The 25,176-nt window shown below is 41.5% G+C and overlaps 1 protein-coding gene across 2 annotated transcripts in view; it reads right to left on the bottom strand.

Moving 5' to 3' along the window:
• Positions 1-25,176, bottom strand: part of PFDN1 (prefoldin subunit 1) — a 61,072-nt gene that overhangs the window by 12,843 nt on the left and 23,053 nt on the right. Inside the window, exon 4 of one of the 2 annotated variants that reach the window (XM_008014665.3) lies at positions 5,026-5,109. The exons of the other annotated variant lie outside the window; for it this stretch is intronic. Coding sequence (XP_008012856.1) covers positions 5,026-5,109 — 84 coding nt within the window. The remainder of the gene's footprint in view (positions 1-5,025; positions 5,110-25,176) is intronic. 2 annotated transcript variants of the gene reach the window in all.

Below are 25,176 nucleotides of genomic sequence, written 5' to 3'. Positions count from 1 at the left end.
CTTCCTTGAGGTACTTTTATGTGGCTGTCTGCTTCTTTTCATTCACATCTTAGCTGAAATTTCACTTTTTCAGAAAGCCCTTCCCCAATTATTCACTAAAGGAGGTCTCCAGTAACTCTCTAAAACATCACCCTTACTACATGATGGTTTCTTGTTTATTTCTTTATTGTCTGTATCTCACCATAAGCTCCAGAGTAGGCATCATGTCTGATTTGATAAATGCTATAACCCTAGCACCAAGAACTGGCACATAATTCATCTAACCAACACGTATTGGGCACTCAGCACTCCAAAGAGCAACAACAGTAGAGAAGTGAACAAAGTACACACTGATCCCTGGAGATTATACTGTTGCAGGCCACACAGACATTGAGCTACCACTGTAACAAGGGATCTGAGGGAAAGCACGGTCTTCGATGGAGGAAACATCTGATGGAATCAAGGAACTCACAGAGGGACTTGAGAACTCAGCTCTGAAGGATGAGCAAGAATTAACAAGAGGAGAGGTGAGAGTGAGGAGAGAATAATTCCAGATAAATGGAGCATGGCAAGTTGGGAGAATTGAATGTCAACCACGGAGACTGAAGCACAGAGAGAGAAAGGATAAGAATACAGAGATGAGGCTGGTGAGGCTGAGTCGGATCATGTGGGGTCTTAAACCATATTCAAGTTTTGGAATTTATCTTGAAGGCAATGGAACACCACTGGGTTAGCAAAAGTCAAATTTCTATTGAAAACAATCTCAGCTGAAGCATAGAGAATGAATGAGAACAGAGCTTCCCACAAAATGTCCTATGAGTCATGAATGGGTAACAGATGTGCCCAAGATATTGATCCCTCAGTCCCTGGAGTGGCTGGGTGGGTCCAGGGCAGCCAAAACCCCCTTTGGGGCAGTTGCCTCCAGCTTTGAGCACCTTTGTCTGGTTACCCCAGTGAATTGTGCAAATACAATTTTCTGAGAGCTGTACTGTAAAAAAAAAGCCTGGGAGGCACTGGATTAGAGAATACACATGTGAATGTTGGAAACCTGTTAGGAGACCACTGCAATCATCTTGGAAAAAGATGACAGTATCTTAGTGGTGACAATGGAGATGAAGAGCAGTAGATTTTTGAAATATTCAGGAGGAAAATCAACAAGAGGACTCTACCATGCCCTTCATCATAACCGTCATTAGACGTCAGAAGCTGGGGAGAAGGATGTCAGGAATGACTCCCAGGATGCCCAGTTGGGGCTTGCACACTGGCTCAAGGGTGCTGCCTTTCACTGAGAGAAGAAATGCAGGAGGAGGACCTGGTTTGGAAGGGAAGATTCTGAGCGTTGTTTTGGACATAGTGGGTTTAAGGTACCTGTGAGACATCCAAATGAGATGTGAAAACCTAGATTGGCTCTGGAGTTCATGGAAGAAATCTAGGCTAGGGATATAATTTTGCACAGAGGTGGTACTTGAAGTCGTGAGAACGGATGAAATTCCTAGGTAAAGAACATACAATAAGAGGACTCAGCCTTGAAGAAATTCAACATTTTAAGACTGGAACGAAGAGGAGGAACTAGCAAATAATACTAAAAAGGAGGGAAATGTGTATCATAGAAACCAAAAGGAGAGTAGTTCAGGAAAAAGAATGAGGTCACTAAAAATCGTTGGATATGTTCAAACAGGAAGAGTGACAACACGTCAGAAATGGTTGGGGGCTAGAAAGGGGAGCGCTACATCAAGTGGCCTGTAGGATATCTTGAAACTTTAAAAAGTTGAGACCTGACTCTAACTCCATGAAGGAAAACTAGTAGACATTTTAACTGTTACAGGTGAGCCTCAAGAACATGTAATGCGGTGTCAGGACAAATAATATTAACTCCTATCTTCAGTGAGACATTGGGTTTTGTAGGTCCAACACAAGGGTTGTAGAAGCATCAATATAATTATGCCCAAGGAAACAATTACAGTTTCCCAATATACATTACTTTTCTTCTGTTTTACCAACATCAAAAAGTCAAGTGCTCTTCAATAAGACGGACTAGAGGAACTGTTAAAATTCTACAAGTCTTCCAAATGAGCAAAAACATCAACAAAAAACGGTAAGTCCCAATATTTCAATTTGTCTTTAGTTTGTCCCAGTCTTACAGGAGCAAGAGGATCAAATCAACAGTGTTTACAGTAGAGTTTGGGCTGTAGGCATGGTAAAGGAGTAGGTGAATAAGGGTGTGCCTGCTAAGAGAGGAAGTAAGGGTGACACCTTGCATTCTTGGAAGTGGAGTTGTAATTGACGTTAAGATTAACATGCAGGTATGTGTGGTTAGAGCCTAAAGTCAATCCTGATCCTGCTCTCTGCTCCAAGCAATTCCTATTTTCTTTCAACTCCAGAATTCCTATTTTCTTTCAACTCAACAACAACAAAGACAACCCAGTTTTAAAATGAGCAAAGGATTTGTGCAGATATTTCCTCAAAGAAGACATATCATTGGCCAAAAAGCACATGCAAAGCTGTTCAACATTATTATCATTACAAAAATGCAAATTTAAAAAATCACAATGATAGACTATACCAACTAGGATGGCTATAATAAAAAAACCGGCCAGATGCAGTGTTGCACACCTGTAATCCCAGCACTTTGGAAGGCCAACATGGGAGGATCACTTGAGCTCTGGAGTTTGAAACCAGCCTGGGCAGCACAGCGAGACCTACGTCTCTACTAAAAATGTAAAAACAAAAAATAAAATTAAAAAAAAGAGAGAAAACAACAAGTGTTGGCAAAGATGTGGGGAAACTAGAACCCTCATATATTGCTGGTGGTGTAAAATGGGGCAGCTGCTACAGAAAAGCTTGGCAGTTACTTCAGTTAAAACATAAAATTACCATATGAGCCAGCTAATCCACTCTGACATACAAACAAAAACTTGTAAATGTTCATAGCAGCATTATTTACAACAGCCAAAATGTGGAAACAACCTAAATGTCCATCAACTGATAAATGGATAAACAAAATGTGGTATATCCATACAATGGAATAGTATTCAGACATAAAAACGAGAGAAGTACTGATACATGCTATAACATGAATGAACCTTGAGACATTAAGCTAAGGGTGAAAGAAGCCAGACACAGAAAGTCACACACTAGATGATCCATTTATAAACATCCAAAACAGGCATATCTGCAGAGACAGATAGAAAACAGATTCATGATTGCCAGGTACTGAGGGAGTCTCACTGCTTAATTAGGTAAGTTTCTTTTGGGGGCAATAAAAATGTTCTAGAGTTAGACAGTGGTGATGATTATACAACATTGTGAATTTTATGTTATGTGAATTTTACCTCATATATATATATATATATATATCTCCTTTTCTTCTCAAAATGCTGCACCACAAGGGGAAAAGACAGGACACTGGCCGGGAACAGTGGCTCAGGCCTATAATTCCAGCACTTTGGGAGGCTGAGGCAGGCAGATCACTTGAGGTCAGGAGTTGGAGACCAGCCTGGCCAACATGGTGAAATCCCACCTCCACTAAAAATACAAAAATTAGCTGGGCCTGGTGGTACACGACTGTAATCCCAGCTACTCAGGAGGCTAAGGCAGGTGAATCGCTTGAACCCAGGAGGCGGAGGTTGCAATGAGCCGAGATCACACCACTGCACTACAGCCTGGATGACAGAGTAAGACTGAATCTCAAAAAAAAAAGAAAGGACATTAAAAAAAAAAAAAAGACAGGACATTAAATCTCTGTGTCTGAAAATAGGCATGGCAAGTAATGGCTTTTACCAGCAAATCAGTCTGTACTCCACCAAAAATTTACACACACAAATTGGTTGGGGTAAAATAAACTGCCATAATAATTGTTAAAAATTAACTTTAATGCTGTATGCAAAAGCACTAAGCATTTAATGAGTTAATAAGGTACTGTGGTAGAGCCAATGGATAAACAAGAGTAAACTTTTATGTGATCACATCACTACTTTCCAATCGAGTAACATATTTATACAACTAAAAAAATAGAGATATGGCAACCGGAAACCCATAAAAGGACCTGGAGACAGTGAAAACAAGCAAGAGCTCAAAGCCAGGGCAAGCACAGCTGCATGACTCATAGGCACCTCCTCGGCTGATCTGTCTGGGTCAGCAGAGGGCAGAATTGGAGAACTACAAATACGCTCCAATATCAAAGGACTACTTGTAAAGCTTTCCAAAACCCTCGGCTGTCTTTTCACTAAGAAAGAGAAAAGGAAATTCACAGTTACACCTGTCAATATCACCCAAGAAAATGCTGTCCTTCAAAGTTAAACTTCTAGGTAAGACAAGCAACCCAGGATCTTTGCTCATAGCTCTGGGTGTTCTGAGGGGTACTGAGAGGTCAGGTCCACATCACCCAGTGACACTTCTCCATCCAGGGTGATACAGGGCTCAGATTATGATGAAATCACTCTACAGACCAAACGTCACAGGCGCCCAGCTGACACCTGTCCCCAACTCCACACCCACTAAGTTACCATAGAACTGAGGTAAACAGAGAGAATTTAATATGCTAATAGCTCTGATCTAATAGCTGACATAACACCAATTACACTTTTAATGACACTGGAGTAATAAAAGAGCCCTTGGCATACTTCTCTTTGCAAACATGACTCAAAGGGTGGTTTTCCTTTTGCCCTTTCTTCAATTTCCAGATGCCAGGTCACTTAGAAGCCACTTATCTCTTCACTCAGAGCTGGTATTCAGGGGGTTATCATTTTATAAGAAAAGGACCACAAATTTTGGAATGCCTAGCTACTCAGAGTATCCAACTATGGCATAAGGAATCCCCATTTCTTTCAGAGTAAAAGTGAATGTTAGAGGGTTTGGAGTCTAGAACCTGGAATCCCAGGTTACCACTCTGATGTCCCTCTCTTTCCCTGACTGATTCTGGTTCTGGCTCCATGAAGAACATGTGATCTCCATTTCTAAATCACGGGCAGAGGCCACAAAGTTCATGAGATGGCTTCACACAGAATCCATGGCTATCAGAAAATAAGAGCAGCAGATTGAACTGACCTGCTGGCACTCGACAGTGAGTCCACCGGCCAGCCCTACCAATGGCAATGTTTGTGCTTCATATGGAATGAAAGAAGCAAGTTGCTGAAAGATATAAACAACACGGTGTTACTTATTGAATACAGGATGCATATCAAACATGGAATGAAAAGATACAGACCAAATTCTTGATAGCTGTTGCTTCTGGTGAGTGGTAATGAGACTGGGGACGGTATGGGAGGGAAAACAGACGACCTCAATTTCATTAGCATTATTTGTGTAAAAAAAAAAAGCCAAAAAGGAAAATATTACAAAATGCTACCATTTGTTAATGCTAAATGATAAATGCACAGGTGTTTGTTAAGTTCGCTTTCATACATTATTTTCCAAATTAAAAGAAAAAAACACCTTTTATCTTATAAGCACTTGGTGGCAATATGCTCAATCAGTAAACAGCTGCTGAGCATCCACCAGATGCAAATAATAAAATCCTGCATTAAGTATTCACTGTGTCAGGCACAGTACTAAGTGATCTGTATTATGTTACAAGGCAGGTACCTTTCATAAGGGATAAGTGTTTATCCTCACCTCCAGCTTTCATTAGTTATAGTCCTAGCCTCCTCCATCTAGTCCAGGGAAGACTGGTGGCTTCTCTGACTGGCTTGTTTGGAAGAAGAAACAAAGGAGCTCGGCCCCTTCTGCTCTGCCAGAAGCTGCTTGTTTGCAGAAGCCTCTTGTAAGTTTAACAGACAGGCTCTGCCTGCCTCTGCAGAGAAAGACCTGTGGTTGTCCTGCACTTACAGAGATTTGTAGGGTAAGTTCATCTATCTGTATGCCTAAATCTGGATCAATATTAAAAACTCATGACTGCTGCATACCTAAGCCACATTCTTCAACCTAATCTTTATTAATAGTAAAGGTAAAATATATAAAAAGATGGAATTTTTATATCCATCTGTCTTTCAACTGGTTCCACTCTTGGGCAGGAAATAAAAGTTACTTATTGTCTCCCTCCATCCTAACACTTGCTTTTGCCATTTTACAGGCGAGTGTATTTAGGCTTAAAAACACTGTATCAGTCCATTTTTGCATTACTGTAAAGGAATACCTGACACTGGGTAATTTATAAAGAAAAGAAGTTTAATTGGCTCATGGTTCCACAGGCTGTACAGGTATGGCACCAACATCTGCTCAGTGTCTGGTGAGGGCCTCAGGAGGCTTACAATCATAGTAGAAGGTGATGGCAAGCCAGTACGTTACATGGTGAAAGTGAGGCAAAAGAGAGTGAGTGGGAGGTCCTAGATACTTAAACAACCAGATTTTGAGTGAACTGAGAACTCACTCATCACCAAGGGGATTGTGCTATGCCATTCATGAGGGGTCTGCCCTTATGATCCAATCACCTCCCACCAGGCCCCACCTCCAACACTGGGGATCACATTTCAACATGAGATTTGGAGGAGACAAACATCCAAACCATACCAAACACTAAGTATGTCATTTATCCAAGATGATATTAAATGGCAGTCAGGGTTCAAATTCATATTCATCTAATTCCAGAGTTCATATTCTTAATTACTATGCCAAGGCATTATGCTGTGCATATCAGAGCAAAGACAAGCCGTATCTTTTACTTGCTAAGAATCTTAAAGATGAACTTAAAAAATATTCTAAAGGTTGAAGCTTTTCTTAGTACATATTTGGATCTCACAGAGGGGACTAGGCGTGGTGGGTCATGCCTGTAATCCCAACACTTTCGGAGGCTGAAGTGGGAGGACTGCTCAAGGCCAAGTTCACGACCAGCCTGGGCAACATAGGGAGACTCTGTCTTTACAAAAAAAAGAAAAAAAAATTAATTATCTGAGCATGGTAGCCTGCGCCTATAGTCTCAGCTACTGAGGAGACTGAAGTAGGAGGAACACCTGAGCCCAGGAGTTCCAGGCTGCACTGAGCTATGATCACGCCACGCCACTGCACTCCAGCCTGGATGACAAAGCAAAACCTCATCTCCAAAAAAATAAAATAAAATTTAAAATTCATTTTATAGAGGGTAGCAACGTGTGTGTACACACTATGTTGAGTATATATAGGGAACAGTAAAGGTATTAACATAAAATCCTCTTAGGGATCTTTTAACCTTTAAAACTAGTTCAAAACTCGTAGGCATCTTTGCTTCTGCCCATCTTAGTACCCACCTTCCTCAAATTTTACTCAAGATTCCACAGATCCATGGCAGACTTTTTATCTGCTATACTTTAAAAGGACTATGTTCAGGCACCCCCTCCCTGCAGTGTTGTCCATATGCAAAGCACTCAGCTCTGAGCCTAACTTGATCTCAGTCTCTACCTCCTGCAGTCCCTCCCAGGGAAAACAAACCAGCTTCCCTCAGCCAGTCAGGCCTAACTCCAGGGGGAGTGCTAGTAAGGAAGACCACAAAGCACTTGCAACTCAGGTCTAACAGAACTGACCACTTCTGCTGCCAGCCTCTGCTTGGACAGCCCATGAAAAAGCAGTCCCCTTACCACCAAGGGAGTTGACAGCAACCCTTCAGCCTGGCCCCGTATCAGCAGAGGGTTGCCCATGTGGGTATTCACTCAGTTATTTGGACTCAAAATGGATGCTGTCCACACCTCTGTGGTCCTGCTGCAGTGACCCAGGGCTCAGTCCACAAACCCTGTCCCTTCTCCAGCTATATTTTTCCCTTAGTTGACCCAAGCTAGTTCTATGACTTGAAATGCCATCTATAAACTGGCAATTTGTAGACAATTCTCTATTTTATTTCGCTAGTCCAGAGTTCCAGATTCATATATCCAACTGTCTATTCCACATCTTTACTTGGGTGTCTAACAGTAATCTCAAAGGTAAAGGCCCAAACCAAACTTTCAGCTTGCTTTAAAAATTAGTTTCGGGAAAAAAAACAAATTTTAGTTTCAAAACTTGAAAACTGACTAGGAAACATTGATCTATGAACGAGCAGTAGCACATTTGTTCCTATAAACCTGGGGAATGTCTGCAGCAGGACGTTCCCTCTGTGGAGCCCAGGACACATGGAATGCTAAGTGGAAACCACACTGAATGAATAGCATTGGGACTTAGAACAGCTACTTGCATAGAACAAGCAGTACTTAGAAAAAGTGAGTAGAAGCAATGCTAATTTCATTCACTTTAATTCCTTTCCCTTAGATCTTTCCAGCCTCACTTCCCACTCACTCATTTCCCCATGGACGGTTACTCCACTGCAACCACCACTCCACTTCCAGACTTTTGTCCACACTATTCCTTGATTTGAAATGCCCTCCCCTCTGCCCTAGCCCCACCTAGCAAACTTCCAGCTGACCTTCAAAGCCCAGGTGAAATGCCCGCTCTCCCATGAACCCATTCCAGATCTCTCGTGGAGAATGAGTGACATATGGGAAAGGAAGAGGAAGAAGAGGGGGAGCATTTGGGCCTTAATCACAGGCCCAAAACTTCAGTTTTTTCAACTCTCTTCTTTTACTCCTATACCCAGTCACCTTGGTTCTACCTTAAAATACATCCAGAGTCTGATCACCTCCACTGTCACCATCCTGGTCCAACCCACCATCATCTCTCACCTGGATAATGCAGCAGCCTATCATTAAACTAGGGAGTAACACAGGTTTGTGACTTGAGAAATATCTAAAAGCAGGCATTTCAAAGCCTGCAATGTCTAACTGCTCAGATCCCAAAGCTATGGGTAAATACCTCGATCTTCACTGATATATGCTTTCCCAAGACATTTGCATGGCATCTCGCCCCAACAAACCCCCAGGATCTCTAATAAAAACAATCCTTTTTTACCTTTGGTGTTAAAGTAATCAGGTTTAGACACCCCTCCTTCCTCAAAATAAGAACTGCAAAGGAAAGGGTTTTGGATGAGATTTCAGAATATGAAAATCAATAAACTTCAGAATACAAAAATCAATAAGCCCTCAGGTGAGTCAACATAGAATGTGGAGCGCGCGCGCGCACACACACACACACACACACACCTAAAAATTTGCTCCTAGTTTTCACACATTCCACCACTAGAAAATTGTACACAGCAGGGGATAGGAAAGGCATTTAAATCATTCCTTCAGTGATCATCAACAGCTTTACAAGCAAGTACTAGACTGCTGTCTCTATAGAGAGCTGTTTCTATTATTATGAAGAAGTTAAGGCACAGAGAGGTCAAGAGTCAAATCGAAGCAGAGCTTTATGCTGGCGGTGTGGGTTAAAGTTAAATGCAGGTGTACTGGAGTCACACATGCAGTTATTTTATCAAACCACCTGACTCTCTGAACACTGAGTTAGGGAAGAGTAGTAAATAGAAATATTCTTATTCACACACTAACTCCCCCCATTTCTAACCACCACACTCACTCTCACTCTCTTACAAGCTAAATGCACATTTCCATTGTCAAAAGCCACATTAAGGCCGGGCGCGGTGGCTCAAGCCTGTAATCCCAGCACTTTGGGAGGCCGAGACGGGCGGATCACTAGGTCAGGAGATCGAGACCATCCTGGCTAACACGGTGAAACCCCGTCTCTACTAAAAAATACAAAAAACTAGCCGGGCGAGGTGGCGGGCGCCTGTAGTCCCAGCTACTCCGGAGGCTGAGGCAGGAGAATGGCGTAAACCTGGGAGGCGGAGCTTGCGGTGAGCAGAGATCCGGCCACTGCACTCCAGCCTGGGTGACAGAGCCAGACTCCGTCTCAAAAAAAAAAAAAAAAAAAAAAAAGCCACATTAAAAGATCAGCAGAAGACCACAATTGTCTGGTTAATCTCTAGCACAACCGCTGAATCCCAGCATGCTCTTTGAGCCCCCAGGCTCTGGCTCCACACTAAGTGAATGTGGGTGCATGAGCACATGAATGTGGGGTTTGAGAAAAGGGAGAGCTCAAACAATGTTCTCATGAGCACTTGAAACAAAAAATCCATTCAACGAGAATGGCACCATGTTCTTTTTGCCCTTTCTCCCCAGGAACTAAATTAAACAGATTACAGACAGTAGCCAGGGCTGGCCTTAGAACCACCTCCCCCTTATTTGTTATTTTTAGCAATTCAGTCCGACAACGCCCGAACTAAACAGGCCTAGAATAGCTAAAGGGAGGGGGGATTATCAGATACTACCAGCAAAAAAAACACTAGTCATCACTTCCTCCAACCCTAAGAAAGAATCATTTTCCATGTCTTTATAGCATCACAGAGTTTGAACCTTTAGAGTTTCATATAAAAACAGACTACGTATAAAACATCAGTGGAAACCGATAATGTTTCCTGACCTGGAAGTATTGTTCCACCCCCACATGGGTTTTCTTAAAAACAAAAGCAGAATCAAACGAACTAAATTGTTTTACACAAAGGTTAGGAGTACAATGCATCTGTGTCCATTCTGGAAAAACTTCTTCACAAGATGACTATGTAACCAAAAGAATAGCTTTGTGAATAGTGATGGAATTCAAATATTTCGATTATGCTGGCAGCAGGTAAGAGACTAGAAGCAAAACAAAGTGAGCTGGGACAAACTTCAAATTAGTCATAATTAGCAACATAGCATCGTCCCTAGTCATTCTATTTATAAATGAAATAATATAGCAAAAATCATTTGAAAAATGAATAAAATGGTAAGATAAAAGTGGTAAAAGCTCTATGAAAATGGTGTAACTGTTTGCATCAGCAGATAAACTAAAATTCACAAAAAATATGTTATAAAAATAAATAAGATACAATTCATTAAAAAGTTCATGAACAGGATGGGCACAGTGGCTCACACCTATAATCCCAGCACTTTGGGAGGCCAAGGTGGACAGACCACTTGAGGCCAGGAGTTCAAGACCAGCCTGGCCAAGGTGGTGAAACCCCATCTCCATCAAAATATAGAAATTAGGTAGTTATGGTGGCGCACCCTGTAATCCCAGCTACTCACGAGGCTGAGGCAGGAGAATCCTTTGAATCTGGGGGGCAGAGGCTGCAGTGAGCCAAGATTGCACCACTGCACTCCAGCCCGGGTGACAGAGTAAGACTCTATCTCAACAACAACAAAAACAAAAAAAGTTCATAAACACTCAAGGAATCTAAACACAGGAACATGTATGCTACTATTCTAAGTATCATATATTTTATAAGACAGGATTAAAGCACTATACATGAATAAAGTGACGTCTTCCTGGGCATGTCTATTACGTATGTGGAGTTAAGCTATTCAGCTCTATCTGAAAATATATTTCCAAAACAAGGTGATGCCTAATGTAGTTTACCTTTAAGCCATTACATGGATATCTCTGTAATTTAAATGACTGCAAAGATATCAAAAGAGATACTATCACCTTGAATTACATTTTAGATATAGGTAGACAACTAGTTTCATTTTAGCTTCAAAAATAGGATTCCAATTAACTTTTTATTTTTTACATACTTTGAGATGAGGGTCTCACTCTGTCACCAGGCTGGAGTACAGTGGCGCTATCAAGGCTCACTGCAGCCTTGATCACCTGGGCTCAAGCAATCCTCCCACCTTAGTCTCTGCAGTAGCTGGGACCACAGGCATGCACCACCATGCCCAGATATTTTTTTAACTATTTGTAGAGATGAGGTCTCACTTTGTTGCCCGGGCTGGTCTCAAACTCCAGGGCTCAAAAGATCTGTCTGCCTCAGCCTCCCAAAGTGCTGGGATTATAGGTATGAGCCATGGCACCCAGACTTATAACTTTTTTTTTTTTTTTTTTGAGATGGAGTTTCACTCTTGTTGCCCAGGCTGGAGTGCAATGGCATGATCTTGGCTCACCACAACCTCTACCTCCTGGGTTCAAGCGATTCTCCTGCCTCAGCCTCCAGAGTAGCAGGGATTACAGGCATGCACCACCACGCCTGGCTAATTTTGTATTTTTAGTAGAGATGGCATTTCTCCATGTTGGTCAGGCTGGTCTCGAACTCCTGACCTCAGGTGATCTGCACCCCCCTCGGCCTCCCAAAATGCTGGGATTATAGGCGTGAGCCACCGTGACCCGCCTTTAACTTTTTAAATTAAGACAACGATCTGGACAAAGGAAATTGTTTTTGTTTTGTTTTGCTTTCTTCCATCTTTTCATTTTAAGGAGGCATTTTTTTTTTTTTTTTTTTTTTTTTTTTTGAGACAGAGTCTCGCTCTGTCACCCAGGCTGGAGTGCAGTGGCCGGATCTTGGCTCACTGCAAGCTCCGCCTCCTGGGTTCACGCCATTCTCCTGCCTCAGCCTCCCGAGCAGCTGGGACTACAGGCGCCCACCACCTCGCCCAGCTAGTTTTTTTTTGTATTTTTTAGTAGAGACGGGGTTTCACCGTGTTAGCCAGGATGGTCTCGATCTCCTGACCTCGTGATCTGCCCGTCTCGGCCTCCCAAAGTGCTGGGATTACAGGCATGAGCCACTGCGCCCGGCCTTAAGGAGACATTTTTGCTCCTAAAACGACAACTCAGAAAAAGACCAAGGTTATAACAATAAACTTAATAGAAGTGACTGGAGTGACCCTAGAGATCTTCTAATCCAATATTCTCATTTTATAGATGAGGAAACTGAGGCTTAGAGAACAGTAAGAGTTAGAATGAAAAACTCCTCAATTTTTTTTTTTTTTTTTTTTTTGAGATGGAGTCTCGCTCTGTCGCCCAGGCTGGAGTGCAGTGGCCAGATCTCGGCTCACTGCAAGCTCTGCCTCCCGGGTTTATGCCATTCTCCTGCCTCAGCCTCCCAAGTAGCTGGGACTACAGGTGCCCGCCACCTCGCCCGGCTAGTTTTTTTGTATTTTTTTTAGTAGAGACAGGGTTTCACCGTGTTAGCCAGGATGGTCTCGATCTCCTGACCTCGTGGTGCTGGGATTACAGGCTTGAGCCACCACGCCCGGCCAAGAACTCCTAAATTAACATAAGGCTTTTAAAATTAGGAATTTAGGGTAATGAACGCTCTGTTGTAAATCTAGTAGACTTGGAAATTCTATTTATGGCTGAAATGTCAACCTTTCCTTGGATCTTTTTCTGAGCTGACGTGTAGCATGCTTATTAATAAAGGTGTGGCCTTCCCCACATGGAGTAATGAACTTGCTTTTTATGGCCAGTATCTATTACTTCAGGTTGGAGGACACCTGTGATGTGAGAACAGACTGATCAGAGTAAGAATCTAGGATAAGGAAAAGTGCCCTGATTCACTTGGCAAGGAAGTATGTAATGACATGAAAGAAAATCCAAAGTCTAACTCATTAAAACAAATCATTCTCTAGGCAGCCTGAAAATGATTTAAGGAATCCAGGGATGGGAGGGAGGAGGCTAAGGACATATGGTTAGACAGGGAAGATTACAGACCATATAAAGCGTGTAACAATGAAGGCTGAGGTCAACAACTCCCTAAAGCATTCAAAGGAATAGTTGGGTGTGGGGACAGATAAGTATTCCAAGGAGAGCAACAAGGCACTCAATGTATCCAAGAAGAAAAGAATAACTGAAACAAGATGCAAAAAGCTGAACTCTGGGCTAATTGGAATGCAAATCCAATTATCTTAAGTCTCTTATCTTAATCATAAAATGAAGATGCACCATCAGGGAACGGATCAAATCAAGGGTGTATGAATGTGTGTGCTAAATATCTGTAATATATATTTCAAGATAAATAAGAAAGGCTATCCAGTTAAAGGAACCAATCTATGGGTCAGGCACGATGGTTTGTGCCTGTAATCCCAGCACTTTGGGAGGCTGAGGCGGGCGGATCACGGGGTCAGGAGATCAAGACCGTCCTGGTTAACACAGTGAAACCCCGTCTCTACTAAAAACACAAAAAATTAGCCGGGCATGGTGGCGGGCACCTGTAGTCCCAGCTACTTGGGAGGCTGAGGCAGGAGAATGGCATGAACCCGGGGGGTGGAACTTGCAGTGAGCCAAGATTAGCCACTGCACTTCAGCCTGGGTGACAGAGCGAGGAGCAAGACTCTGTCTCAAAAAAAAAAAGAACCAATCTATTTGAGCTGCTTACATCTGAGTTCTCATCAGATCTAAAATACTTCTATGAAGGAAATCAAATGCATCACAGACGCTTTATATTTGGGCAAATTTTAGCATTTGGATCATAACATACACACTGAACAAGGCATTGGCAATATTAATAAGAAAAAATGCTCACACAGAAAAAGAGCATATATGGCGGGCTTTTTCAGACCCATACCAGCTCTTCTCTGAAAGCCACAAAGGAGGATTCTGCAGCTACATTAAGCCCTAAGACATCAGGACATAGAGACTATATATAGCTCATGATAAACGCTGGGGTTTCCAACCAGCAGGCTCTCTTAGACTGAAGTCCTAAATAACTGAAAACTATTTTAAAACAAACATCCATTTTTATAAATGTTAAGAATGCAAATGAGCTCTATAAAGAGATAAGTACTCATGTTTGAAATCCCAATGTATGCACAATAAGAGAAATCACTTCACCCAAGACTCTCCAAGTCAAAACAACATAGAAAAGAGATTAATTTTACATCTTGCATTGATTTCTAAGATAAAAATTTTAAAAAGACATCCATAAGTGTCTAGCTATCTAGCTACTACGGAAGGTAGGAAATCAACAAGCTAATTTTAATCATCAGGAGTGTAGACGTTTTATACTTCCTTCCAGGATGCAAGCTCTCCTGGAGTGTGGGTGGAGGGTGGTTTCTGAAAACTATCTTAGCAAGATGCTAAGATAAACTGTAAAAATACTCTATGAGAATACCTTCACTTGTTAAGAACAAAAATGGACTGTCTAGATACATAAATTGTGGTACTTCTATATGACAGAACACTTTGCAGCAATGAAATGAACAACTCACAATCTCAAGAGATAACACGATGTACTTCACAAACACAATGTGGGGCGAAAGAAGTGAGGCAAAAAAATCGTGATTTTGTTCACGTAAAGTTCAGCAACAAGCTAAATTATATATATGTACACACACATATACATAAAATACATATATACATTATATGTATATACATAATATATTTATGTACATATTTATGTACATATATTTATATATTATGTACATATTTATGTACATATATTTATATACATAAAATATATACATAAAATATATATTTATGTACATAAAATACATATATATTTTGGCTTGTTGTTGTTGTTGTTGTTGTTTTTTGAGATGGAGTCTCGCTGTGACACCCAGGCTGGAGTGTAATAGCGTGATCTTGGCTCGCTACAACCTCCACCGCTAGGGTTCAAGCGATTCTCCTGCCCCAGCCTCCCAAGCAGCTGGGACTACAGGCGCGCGCCACCAGGCCCAGCTAATTTTTGTATTTTTAGTAGAGACAGAATTTCACCATATTGGCCAGGCTGGCCTCGAACTCCTGACCTCAGGTGATCTGCCTGCCTCGGCCTCACAAAGTGCTGGGATTACAGGCATGAGCCACCGTGCCCAGCCTAAATTATATTATTTTATAGATACATCCATAGGTAGCAAAACCATCTTTTTTTTCTTTGAGATGGAGTCTCGCTCTGTCACCAGGCTAGAGTGCAGTGGCGTGATCTCGGCTCACTGCAACCTCTACCTCCCGGGTTCAAGCAATTCTCTACCTCAGCCTCCCGAGTAGCTGGGATTACAGGCGCCCACCACCACGCCCAGCTAATTTTTGTAGTTTTAGTAGAGACAGGGTTTCATCATCTTGGCCAGGCTGGTCTTGAACTCCTGACCTCGTGATCCACCCACCTCAGCCTCTCAAAGTGCTGAGATTACAGGCGTGAGCCACCGTGCCTTGCCGTAAAACCGTATTTTTTAAAAAGGAAATAATTATCACAAAAGTTAGGGTAGTAGTTACTTGGTGGGAGAGGCAGGCAGGGATAGCACATGATTAGGCAGTGATAACAAGGAGGGTTCTGGTTTCCTGACAACATTTGATTTATTGGCCTGGATAACTGACGTGTTTGTTTTATAATTATTAAGCTATATATGTTATTTAACACATATTTCTTAAATGCTACATTTCAATAAAAAAATTAATGACTAAATTTTTAATGGATTATAAACTTAGAGATATGCAAGCAGATGAACCGCCGGGCATATTTCTTGTTTAATGTTTTAAAAACATTCTGTCGGCCGGGCACGGTGGCTCAAGCCTGTAATCCCAGCACTTTGGGAGGCCGAGACAGGCGGATCACGAGGTCAGGAGATCGAGACCATCCTGGCTAACATGGTGAAACCCCGTCTCTACTAAAAAATACAAAAAATCTTAGTCCCAGTCACTTAGGAGGCTGAGGCAGGAGAATGGCGTAAACCCAGGAGGCGGAGCTTGCAGTGAGCTGAGATCCGGCCACTGCACTCCAGCCCAGGCGACAGAGCAGACTCCATCTCAAAAAAAAAAAAAAAAAAAAAATTCTGTCATTGGCTCTGCTATCCCCTGCCCTCCTTTCTTCATTGAAAAATAGAGGTAACACCCAGCCTGGCCAATAAGGTGAAACCCCATCTCTACTAATAATACAAAAATTAGCTGGGCATGGTGCCATGCACCTGTAGTCCCAGCTACTCAGGAGGTTGAGGTAGAAGAATCGCTTGAACCCAGGAGGTGGAGGTTGCAGTGAGCCGAGATCCTGCCATTGCACTCCAGCCTGGGTGACAGAGCGAGACTCCATCTCAAAAAAAAAAGGAAGGAAGGAAGGAAGGAAGGAAGGAAGGAAGGAAGGAAGGAAGGAAGGAAGGAAGGAAGAAAGGGAGGGAGGAAGGGAGGTAGGGAGAGAAGGAGGGAGGGAGGGAGGGAGAAAAATAGAGGTAAGAATCAGTGCCTATCATATAGTAGAGTCAGGAAGGAAGGAAGGAAGGAAGGAAGGAAGGAAGGAAGGAAGGAAGGAAGGAAGGAAGGGAGGGAGGGAGGGAGGGAGGGAGGGAGGGAGGGAGGGAAACAGAGGTAAGAATCAGTGCCTATCATATAGCAGAGTCCACCTGACATCACCTCCAAATGGGGGCTCCTATTCTATATACCAACAGTACCAGCTCAAAAATGCCATACTTAGGGCAAAACTGGACATCCATCCAAATGCCTACCAGTCACCACCCATGTGATGGAAAAAATGATCCTCAACAGGCAGAGTAAAATTTCCTCAATCATGGGAAACCCTCCAAAGCATGTTCTCATCAGAGTATCAAACCTAAGCCAACTGCAGAGTGTCACAGGCACCTCCTATCCTGTTCTCTCACCGCCATTCTTCCTATTTATTTCAGGAACCACTGTCTGACTAAAATTGTCATTTCTGTGGAAGAGCTGGGACTTTACACTTCAAGACTTTTACACAGTTTTTAGATTTTACATATGATATGGGCTGGGAAGTTATTTCAACAACCCTGGGATTGCAACATTCTACATCAGAAGTGGTACTAAGCAGGCCAGAATGTCCTGGGTTTCCTTATTCTTATTCTGTTGTTGCTGAGCTAACAAGGGTGGTAGAAGGAGTGGTAACCATGTTGCAGACAGAGGAGAAGGAAGCTGGTTAACCTGTATACATATGTTCCTAAAATATAACAGACTTAGGTTGAAGCAGTAACTGTTTGGCCCCCACCTGGAACACCAAAAAAAAAAACATAAGGCAATGGTGGCAAAAAATGTGTTCAAATGTATCATTGAAAGTTTACATTTACCTCAAGAATTCCCAATAGTTGAGATTCAGAAGATCAGGAGCTGATCTCTAGATCATCTGAATGATGATTTAAATTTTCCTAACTGCAAAAGAGGCCCATTAATTTTTTCCTGCTTACCTCCAAAAACGTTAGCAAAAATAGAGGATGGATTTCCCACTCTTTAGAAGATACAGATCTCCTCAATCTATATCAATAGTTTTAACTCAACTTTAAAACTGATTTTGTCAAAAAAGACTTCTACTTTCTCTTTGTACCAATCAACGTTAAACATTACAAAAAGAAAATTATTTTACAAAAACAGATGAGACTCATGTCATAATTCCAAATCACAGTTGTAGTCATGCTGTTTTCTAAAATTACGCTTGGGTACTTTTCAAACAAGTACTGTATTAGGTATTATGCACTCAGTACCTTCTTTAGAAAGTTATTATCAGTATTTTTAAAAAATAGAAAATTTCCTCAAAAAATGACAAAAATAACATGGTTACTCTATCATATTAAAGCCACCATTTTGTATTTTCTCGTGAATAGGATCAGCTTCATTGGTCTACTAATCACGGTTAGGATGTATTCTCTTCCAGAATTTGATCTATCACCTTTATAACGAAAGATTAAATCTACATATATTGTGCGCCTGTTATGAAAATACTTCCCAATTAATCCCATTAAAGTGATGACGGCCTGAAGAACAGTCTAATATAGAGGTATTAAAATGTAAAAAGAGGCAGGGAGCAGTGGCTCATCCTTGTAATCTTAGCACTTAAGGAGGCTGAAGCAGCTGGATCACCCAGGAGTTCAAGATCAGCCTGGCCAACATGGTGAAACCCAGTCTCTACTAAAAATACAAAAAATAGCCCAGGCACCTGTAATCCCAGCTACTTGGGAGGCCGAAGCAGGGGAATCACTTAAACCTGGGACACAGAGATTGCAGTGAGCCGAGATCGCGATACCGCACTCCAGCCTGGGTAACAGAGCAAGACTTCGTCTCAAAAAAAAAAAAAGTAAAAGGAAGTTCTTTTTTTTCTTTATTCTTTGTACAATCCATAGGTTCAACAAAGAAGTTCTAAGGAAAAAAAGACAGTAACACTATCTTCCCACCATTAAGACAGTGCTTGTGATTACTCTGCTAATAAGAAATATGCCTCCCTATCAAGATTAACATAAGGGCAAGTAGGACCCCCACCCCTGCCTATAAGAGACAAGGGCCAGCAGATGAGGTCACTTGGCTGGCTGATGACATAGGGCACAGCACGACAAAGCTATAAAAAGCTAAACAAATTCTAGGTAAGCTTTGCACTTATAAAGACCAGAAAAATGAAATCAGGAGAGGGCAAGTATAAAGAAACAGAAAGAACAAAGCTGGGTAAAAGGGAACCTAGCAAATACTAATGAAAATGGGCTATCAGATTAGAGAACCTGAATCAGACCAGTGCCTATGTCATGGAAAACGTTTGGCCCTCCTGCCATCTACACAAACTGTGGGTAGAGGGTGGGGAAGCATACTCAGTGGGCCAAATCAGTGAAACAAGTTAACAGCTTTGATCAAAAACTGGAACTCTGACCCCAACCAATATGAACCTTACTCTTTCAGAGAAGAAAACATGGTAAATAGAAATAGCCTGGCCTTTGTCTACAGAGTTGGGTATAAAATGTGCCTCCCCAACTTAATACAGGGTATCTTAGGAGAGAAATTGATGATGATGATGATAATGATGATGATGACGATGATGATGATGATAATTATAGAGGATTAAAACGAAGTAGATTAGACTGGCAAGAAACACTAGGTCTAGAAGAAGAGACTGCAGATTTTGAATGAGGAGAACACCAAGGACTTGGGGAAAATCATTTAGAGCTCTAATGTATCAAGCTTCCAAAGTAATAGGAAACCATATTTATGATTTACTCAACTGGTGAGAGTTCATATTTCCAAATCTCCACAATGTGCTAAGAAACTAACAGAGTAATCAGAGAACACAAGAAAGAAGCACCTACCTTAAGATTGAGGAATCAGAAAATGCTTCTCAGGAGAAGTAACTCTATACTAAGATCTGAAGGATTAGTAGATGGAGTTGATAAAGGCAGAAGGAGGAAGTTCCCAAGTAACGATAACTACTTTTCGAAGATCTAGTAGAATGAAAAAAGAGCAAGTTCCAAAGACTGAGAGTATTGGGCGAGCGCTGTGGCTCATGCCTGTAATCCCAGCACTCTGCAAGGCAGAGGTGGGTGGATCACCTGAGGTCAGGAGTTCAAGACCAGTCTGGCCAACATGCAAAACCCTGTCTCTACTAAAAATACAAAAATTAGCTGGGCGTGGTAGCACACACCTGTAATCCCAGTTACTCAGGAGCCTGAGGCAGGAGAACTGTTCCAACCCAGGAGGCAGAGGTTGCTGTGAGGCAAGATAGCACCACTGCACTCCCACCTGGGTGACCGAGTGAGACACTGTCTCAAAAAAAAGAAAGACTGAGAGTAGTTTTGCATGGCTAAATCATACAATATAAGAGAAGGCAGAAGAAATGAGAGGGATGAGAGAAATAAACAGAAATCATATCTTTAAAGGCCTTCAAGTTATGTCAAAAAGTTTGAACTGGTTGGGTGGAATGGCTCACTCACACCTATAATCCTAGCACTTTGGGAGGCCGAGGTGGGTGGATCACCCAAAGTCAGGAGTTCGAGACCAGACTGGCCAAAATGTTGAAACCCCGTCTCTACTAAAAATACAAAAAAATTAGCTGGTTATGGTGGCACATGCCTGTAGTCCCAGCTACTCAGGAGGCTGAGGCAGGAGAATCACTTGTACCCAGGATGGAGGTTGCAGTGAGCCAAGATTGTGCCATTGCATTCCAGCCTGAGCAACAAGAGCAAAACTCCATCTCAAAAAAAATAGTTTGAACTTAACCCTAAGGACAACAATTGGTTTTATATGAGGGAGTAATATGACCAGATTTAACATTTTAGAAAGGTCATTCTAACTTAAATATGCTAAAAGAACTGAATGAGAGAAAGCTGGACATGCTAAAATCAGTTAATATCCTACTGTAGATGGTGGTAGCAGCCAGTTTAAAGGTGGGAAAAAATTCCAAAAGGAAATACTATTAATAAACAAAATAAGAAAGAAGAAATCTTCAGAAATACCAATTTTCCAGAATTTATTAAAAAAAAAACACTAATCCTCAGACTCAGGAAACTCAACAAATTCTGAGTAAGATAAAGAAAAAAATATTAGCCACACGTGGTGGCGTGCCTGTGGTCTCAGCTACTTGGAAGGCTGAGGTGGGAGGATTGCTTAAGCCTGGGAGGTGGAGGCTGCAGTGAGCTGAGATCACCCAACTGCAAGCCAACCTGAGTGACAGAGTGAGACCCCATCTCAAATTTAAAAAAAAATACATAAAAATAAAAAGGAATAAATTGACACCTAAACACATCCCAGAGAAGCTACAAAGCACGAAAGACATAGACAAGTAAAAACAGGTAGACAGAAAAGACAAATTAACAACAATTAGACTAACAGATGACTTCTTAACAGCAACAGTGGAAGCCACAAGTCAGTAGAATGGTTATCTTTAAAAGAGCTGAGAGGTCAGGTGCTGTGGCTCACATCTGTAATCCCAGCACTTTGGGAGGCTGAGGTGGGTGGATCACGAGGTCAGGAGTTCAAGACCAGCCCGGCCAATATGGTGAAACCCTGTCTCTACTAAAAATACAAAAAGTAGCCAGCCATGGTGGCTGTAATCCCAGCTACTCGGGAGGCTGATGCAGGAGAATCGCTTGAACTCAGAAGGCAGAGGCTGCAGTGAGCCAAGATCACGCCATTGCACTCCAGCCTGGACAACAGAGCAAGACGCCATCTCAAAACAAAAAATAAATGAATATAAACAGAAGAGCTGAGAAATTCCTAATATAAAACAGAATAAAACACATGCTCCAGTCAGCCGTGATAGCTCACACCTGTAATCCCAGCACCTTGGGAGGCCAAGGTGGGTGGATCACGAGGTCAGGAGTTCGAGACCAGCCTGGCCAACATGGTGAAACTCCGTCTCTACTAAAAATACAAAAATTAGCCAGGTGTGGTGGGCCTGTAGTCCCAGGTACTCAGGAGGATGAGGCAGAAGAATCGCTTGAACCTGGGAGGCAGAGGTTGCGGTGAGCCAAGAAGCACCACTGGACTCCAGCCTAGGCGAAAGAATGAGACTCCGTCTCAAAAAAGCAAAAACAACAACAACAAAAAAAATAAGCTCCAAACTTTGTATACAGTAATAACAAGCACTTGCCCCCCAACACTGTAGTCTCTAAATATCACTGCCCACTAAACTGACAGACTGAGGAGAAACTGATAAACACTGTCATAGAAGAAGATTCATCACGTCCCTCAGTAAGCAGATGATATGAATAAGCAGATGATAATTCAGTAAGATACACAGAAAATTTGAACACCACAATTAACAGTGTATATGCACATGAGTGCACATGTGGGGGTGTACTGAAGTAATAAAACTATAAAGTTGTGGCAGTGGAAAAGTATAGGATTGTTTCAGGGAAGAGAGGGGAGTATACACTGGGTGATACTGGTAAATGTTAGAAAAGTACTGGAGAATACACTAAATGCTGAAATAAGGCTCATGGTAAGGAGCCTATGATGATGGGAATCAGAAAAAAGAAATTGTGTATAAACTGGATTTATATTACTAAAGTAGAAAGATAAATTATCAAATGATGGAAAACAGCATATATAGCATAATTCCTCTTTTAAAAAAATGTTGTGTATATGCATGTATGAATGTCTTTATATAAATATGGAAGTTTGGAATGATACAGAAACTGTAGAGGTGAATTTGGATGCACTGTGGGTGGAAAAACAAAGTAATATTTTCATTGTTTAATAATTTGTTTTATATTTTATTTTCTTTATGGTGTACTTCTATTGCTTTTATAATGTAAATAACATGTAAAATTAAAAATTAAAAAAGAAAAAAGAACTTTCTAAAAGATAAAATATTCTAGCAGTATTTGAGACACTCAACAAAAGGAAACTTTTAGAAAATAAACTTCTTAATACTCACCAGAACTGAGCAGTACAGTATTGATAAAATCATCACCTGTGGCAATTTCACCTTGATAATTCGGGGTTGGTTTTTTTTTTTTTTTTGGTTGTTTTTTGGGGTTTTTTTTTTCCCCCCTAAAGAGACAAGGTCTTGTTACGTTGCCCAGGCTGGAGTGCCTCAGGCAATCCTCCCACTTCAGCCTCCCACAGCTGGAACTACAAGCATTTGCCACTGTGCCCGCTCTGCTGATTTTTTAATCATAAAAGTTAACAACAAAAAAGGGCCGGGCGCGGTGGCTCAAGCCTGTAATCCCAGCACTTTGGGAGGCCGAGACGGGTGGATCACGAGGTCAGGAGATCGAGACCATCCTGGCTAACACGGTGAAACCCCGTCTCTACTAAAAAAATAGAAAAAACTAGCTGGGCGAGGTGGCGGGCGCCTGTAGTCCCAGCTACACGGGAGGCTGAGGCAGGAGAATGGCGTAAACCTGGGAGGCGGAGCTTGCAGTGAGCTGAGACCCGGCCACTGCACTCCAGCCCTGGCGACAGAGCAAGACTCTGTCTCAAAAAAAAAAAAAAAACAAAAAAAAAAAAACAAAAAAGTTAATGTATATTTGTTACAATTTATTATCACAGAAATTATAAGAAAAAAATTAAGGCTGGGCGCGGTGGCTCATGCCTATAATCCCAGCACTTTGGGAGGCCGAGGCAGGCGGATCACCTGAGGTTGGGAGTTTGAGACCAGCCTGACCAACAAGGAGAAACTCTATCTCTACTAAAAATACAAAATTAGCAGGGCGTGGTAGCGCATGCCTGTAATCCCAGCTACTCGGGAGGCTGAGACAGGAGAATCGCTTGAAGCCGGGAGGTGGAGGTTGCGGTGAGCCGAGATCACACCACTGCACTTCAGCCTGGGCAACAAGAGCGAAACTCCATCTCAAAAAAAGAAAGAAAGAAAGAAAGAAAAAGAAAAAAATCATTTACCCCTACGTCCCATCTAATTTCTTTAGGGTAAACAGTATTAACAATTTAATATATATCCTTACATATCATCTTCAATATTCATACACAAATGTTTGTTTTCATAAAGAGAACTGTATACATATTACCTCACTACTTATTATTCATTAGGACAATTTTAAATACATTTACCAACAGTTGCAAAAATGCATTTTGTTTTATCTACATGAAATGATTTTGTTTGGGTTTTTAATTGTTTCTTATGAGTAAAAACACAAGATATCAAATTGAACCTCTTAAAACAGTTAGGCTGATTAAAATGTTAAAATAGGATACAACAATAACCTGGTTATCACAGGCTGTTTTTTCTTTACTTGTTTTTTTTGCTTTTTGGTCTTGTTTTTACAATATACTTTTCTAAGCTGCAAATCTATTATCAAGTTTGTTTCAACTATCAGTAGTCAAAAATAAGCCTAAGTAACCTAAGATACTACATACTCCCAGGCCAGGCCAATTCAGTGAACCTAAGAAATCCTTGTTGTAGGTTGTAGCTCCCAAATTCAGCAGAGAGATGAGTTAGATTCTGATCCTCTGCCTCAAACAGTACTCACAGAAATTAGATGAAATGGCCTATGAAGTCAATGTATCTACCCACATGTGGGGAAATCTTGGTCCGTAAGAAATAATAGCCAGCTTTTTGTCCAGTCTAACTTTTACTATACACAGGATGGGCCTTTCACCAAAGCCCAAGAAGAATATGTCACTAAAGGTCTTAATGTATAAATAAACTATAATAATAATAATAATAAAGTAGTATTTCCAAAGATTTGCTTACTGTTACCTATCATCTTTTTCCCTAGCTAAAAACAAAAAATTGTTCTCATTGGAGCACCATCCTTCAGATAGCTAATTGGTTACAGCTTGCTACTTTGTCCTTATATAGAACCTAATTTAGGTTAAAGGAATTACAACGTGTAAAAAAGACCCTATACCAAGATCCTCTAAAATTTATCATTATTACCCACTCTCCTGCCTATCCACCACAATCCAATACACATGTGTTGTTTAAATATACATCACATTTTGTTTATGGTTTTGTTTTTCTTTTTTAAAGAATAAACACATTCAAGGGCAATGAACAAAATACATTCAGGTTAAAACCATCTCATCAAAATTCTCTACAGTTCCAAAGAAGAGACTATTCTTTTTTTTTGTTTTGGTCTTATACACACTATGAATATGAATATGACAGCTTCACGGCTCCAACGTAATTATAAAAAATAAAAATAATATGACATTACGCCGGGCGCGGTGACTCAAGCCTGTAATCCCAGCACTTTGGGAGGCCGAGACGGGCGGATCACGAGGTCAGGAGATCGAGACCATCCTGGCTAACACAGTGAAACCCCGTCTCTACTAAAAAATACAAAAAAATAGCCGGGCGAGGTGGCGGGCGCCTGTAGTCCCAGCTACTCGGGAGGCTGAGGCAGGAGAATGGCGGGAACCCGGGAGGCGGAGCTTGCAGTGAGC

Source organism: Chlorocebus sabaeus, chromosome 23, assembly GCF_047675955.1.
Source record: "Chlorocebus sabaeus isolate Y175 chromosome 23, mChlSab1.0.hap1, whole genome shotgun sequence".
Taxonomy (NCBI): domain Eukaryota; kingdom Metazoa; phylum Chordata; class Mammalia; order Primates; family Cercopithecidae; genus Chlorocebus; species Chlorocebus sabaeus.
The sequence above is the reverse complement of the archived record's forward strand: the minus strand, read 5'-3'. Positions and strand labels throughout refer to the sequence as shown.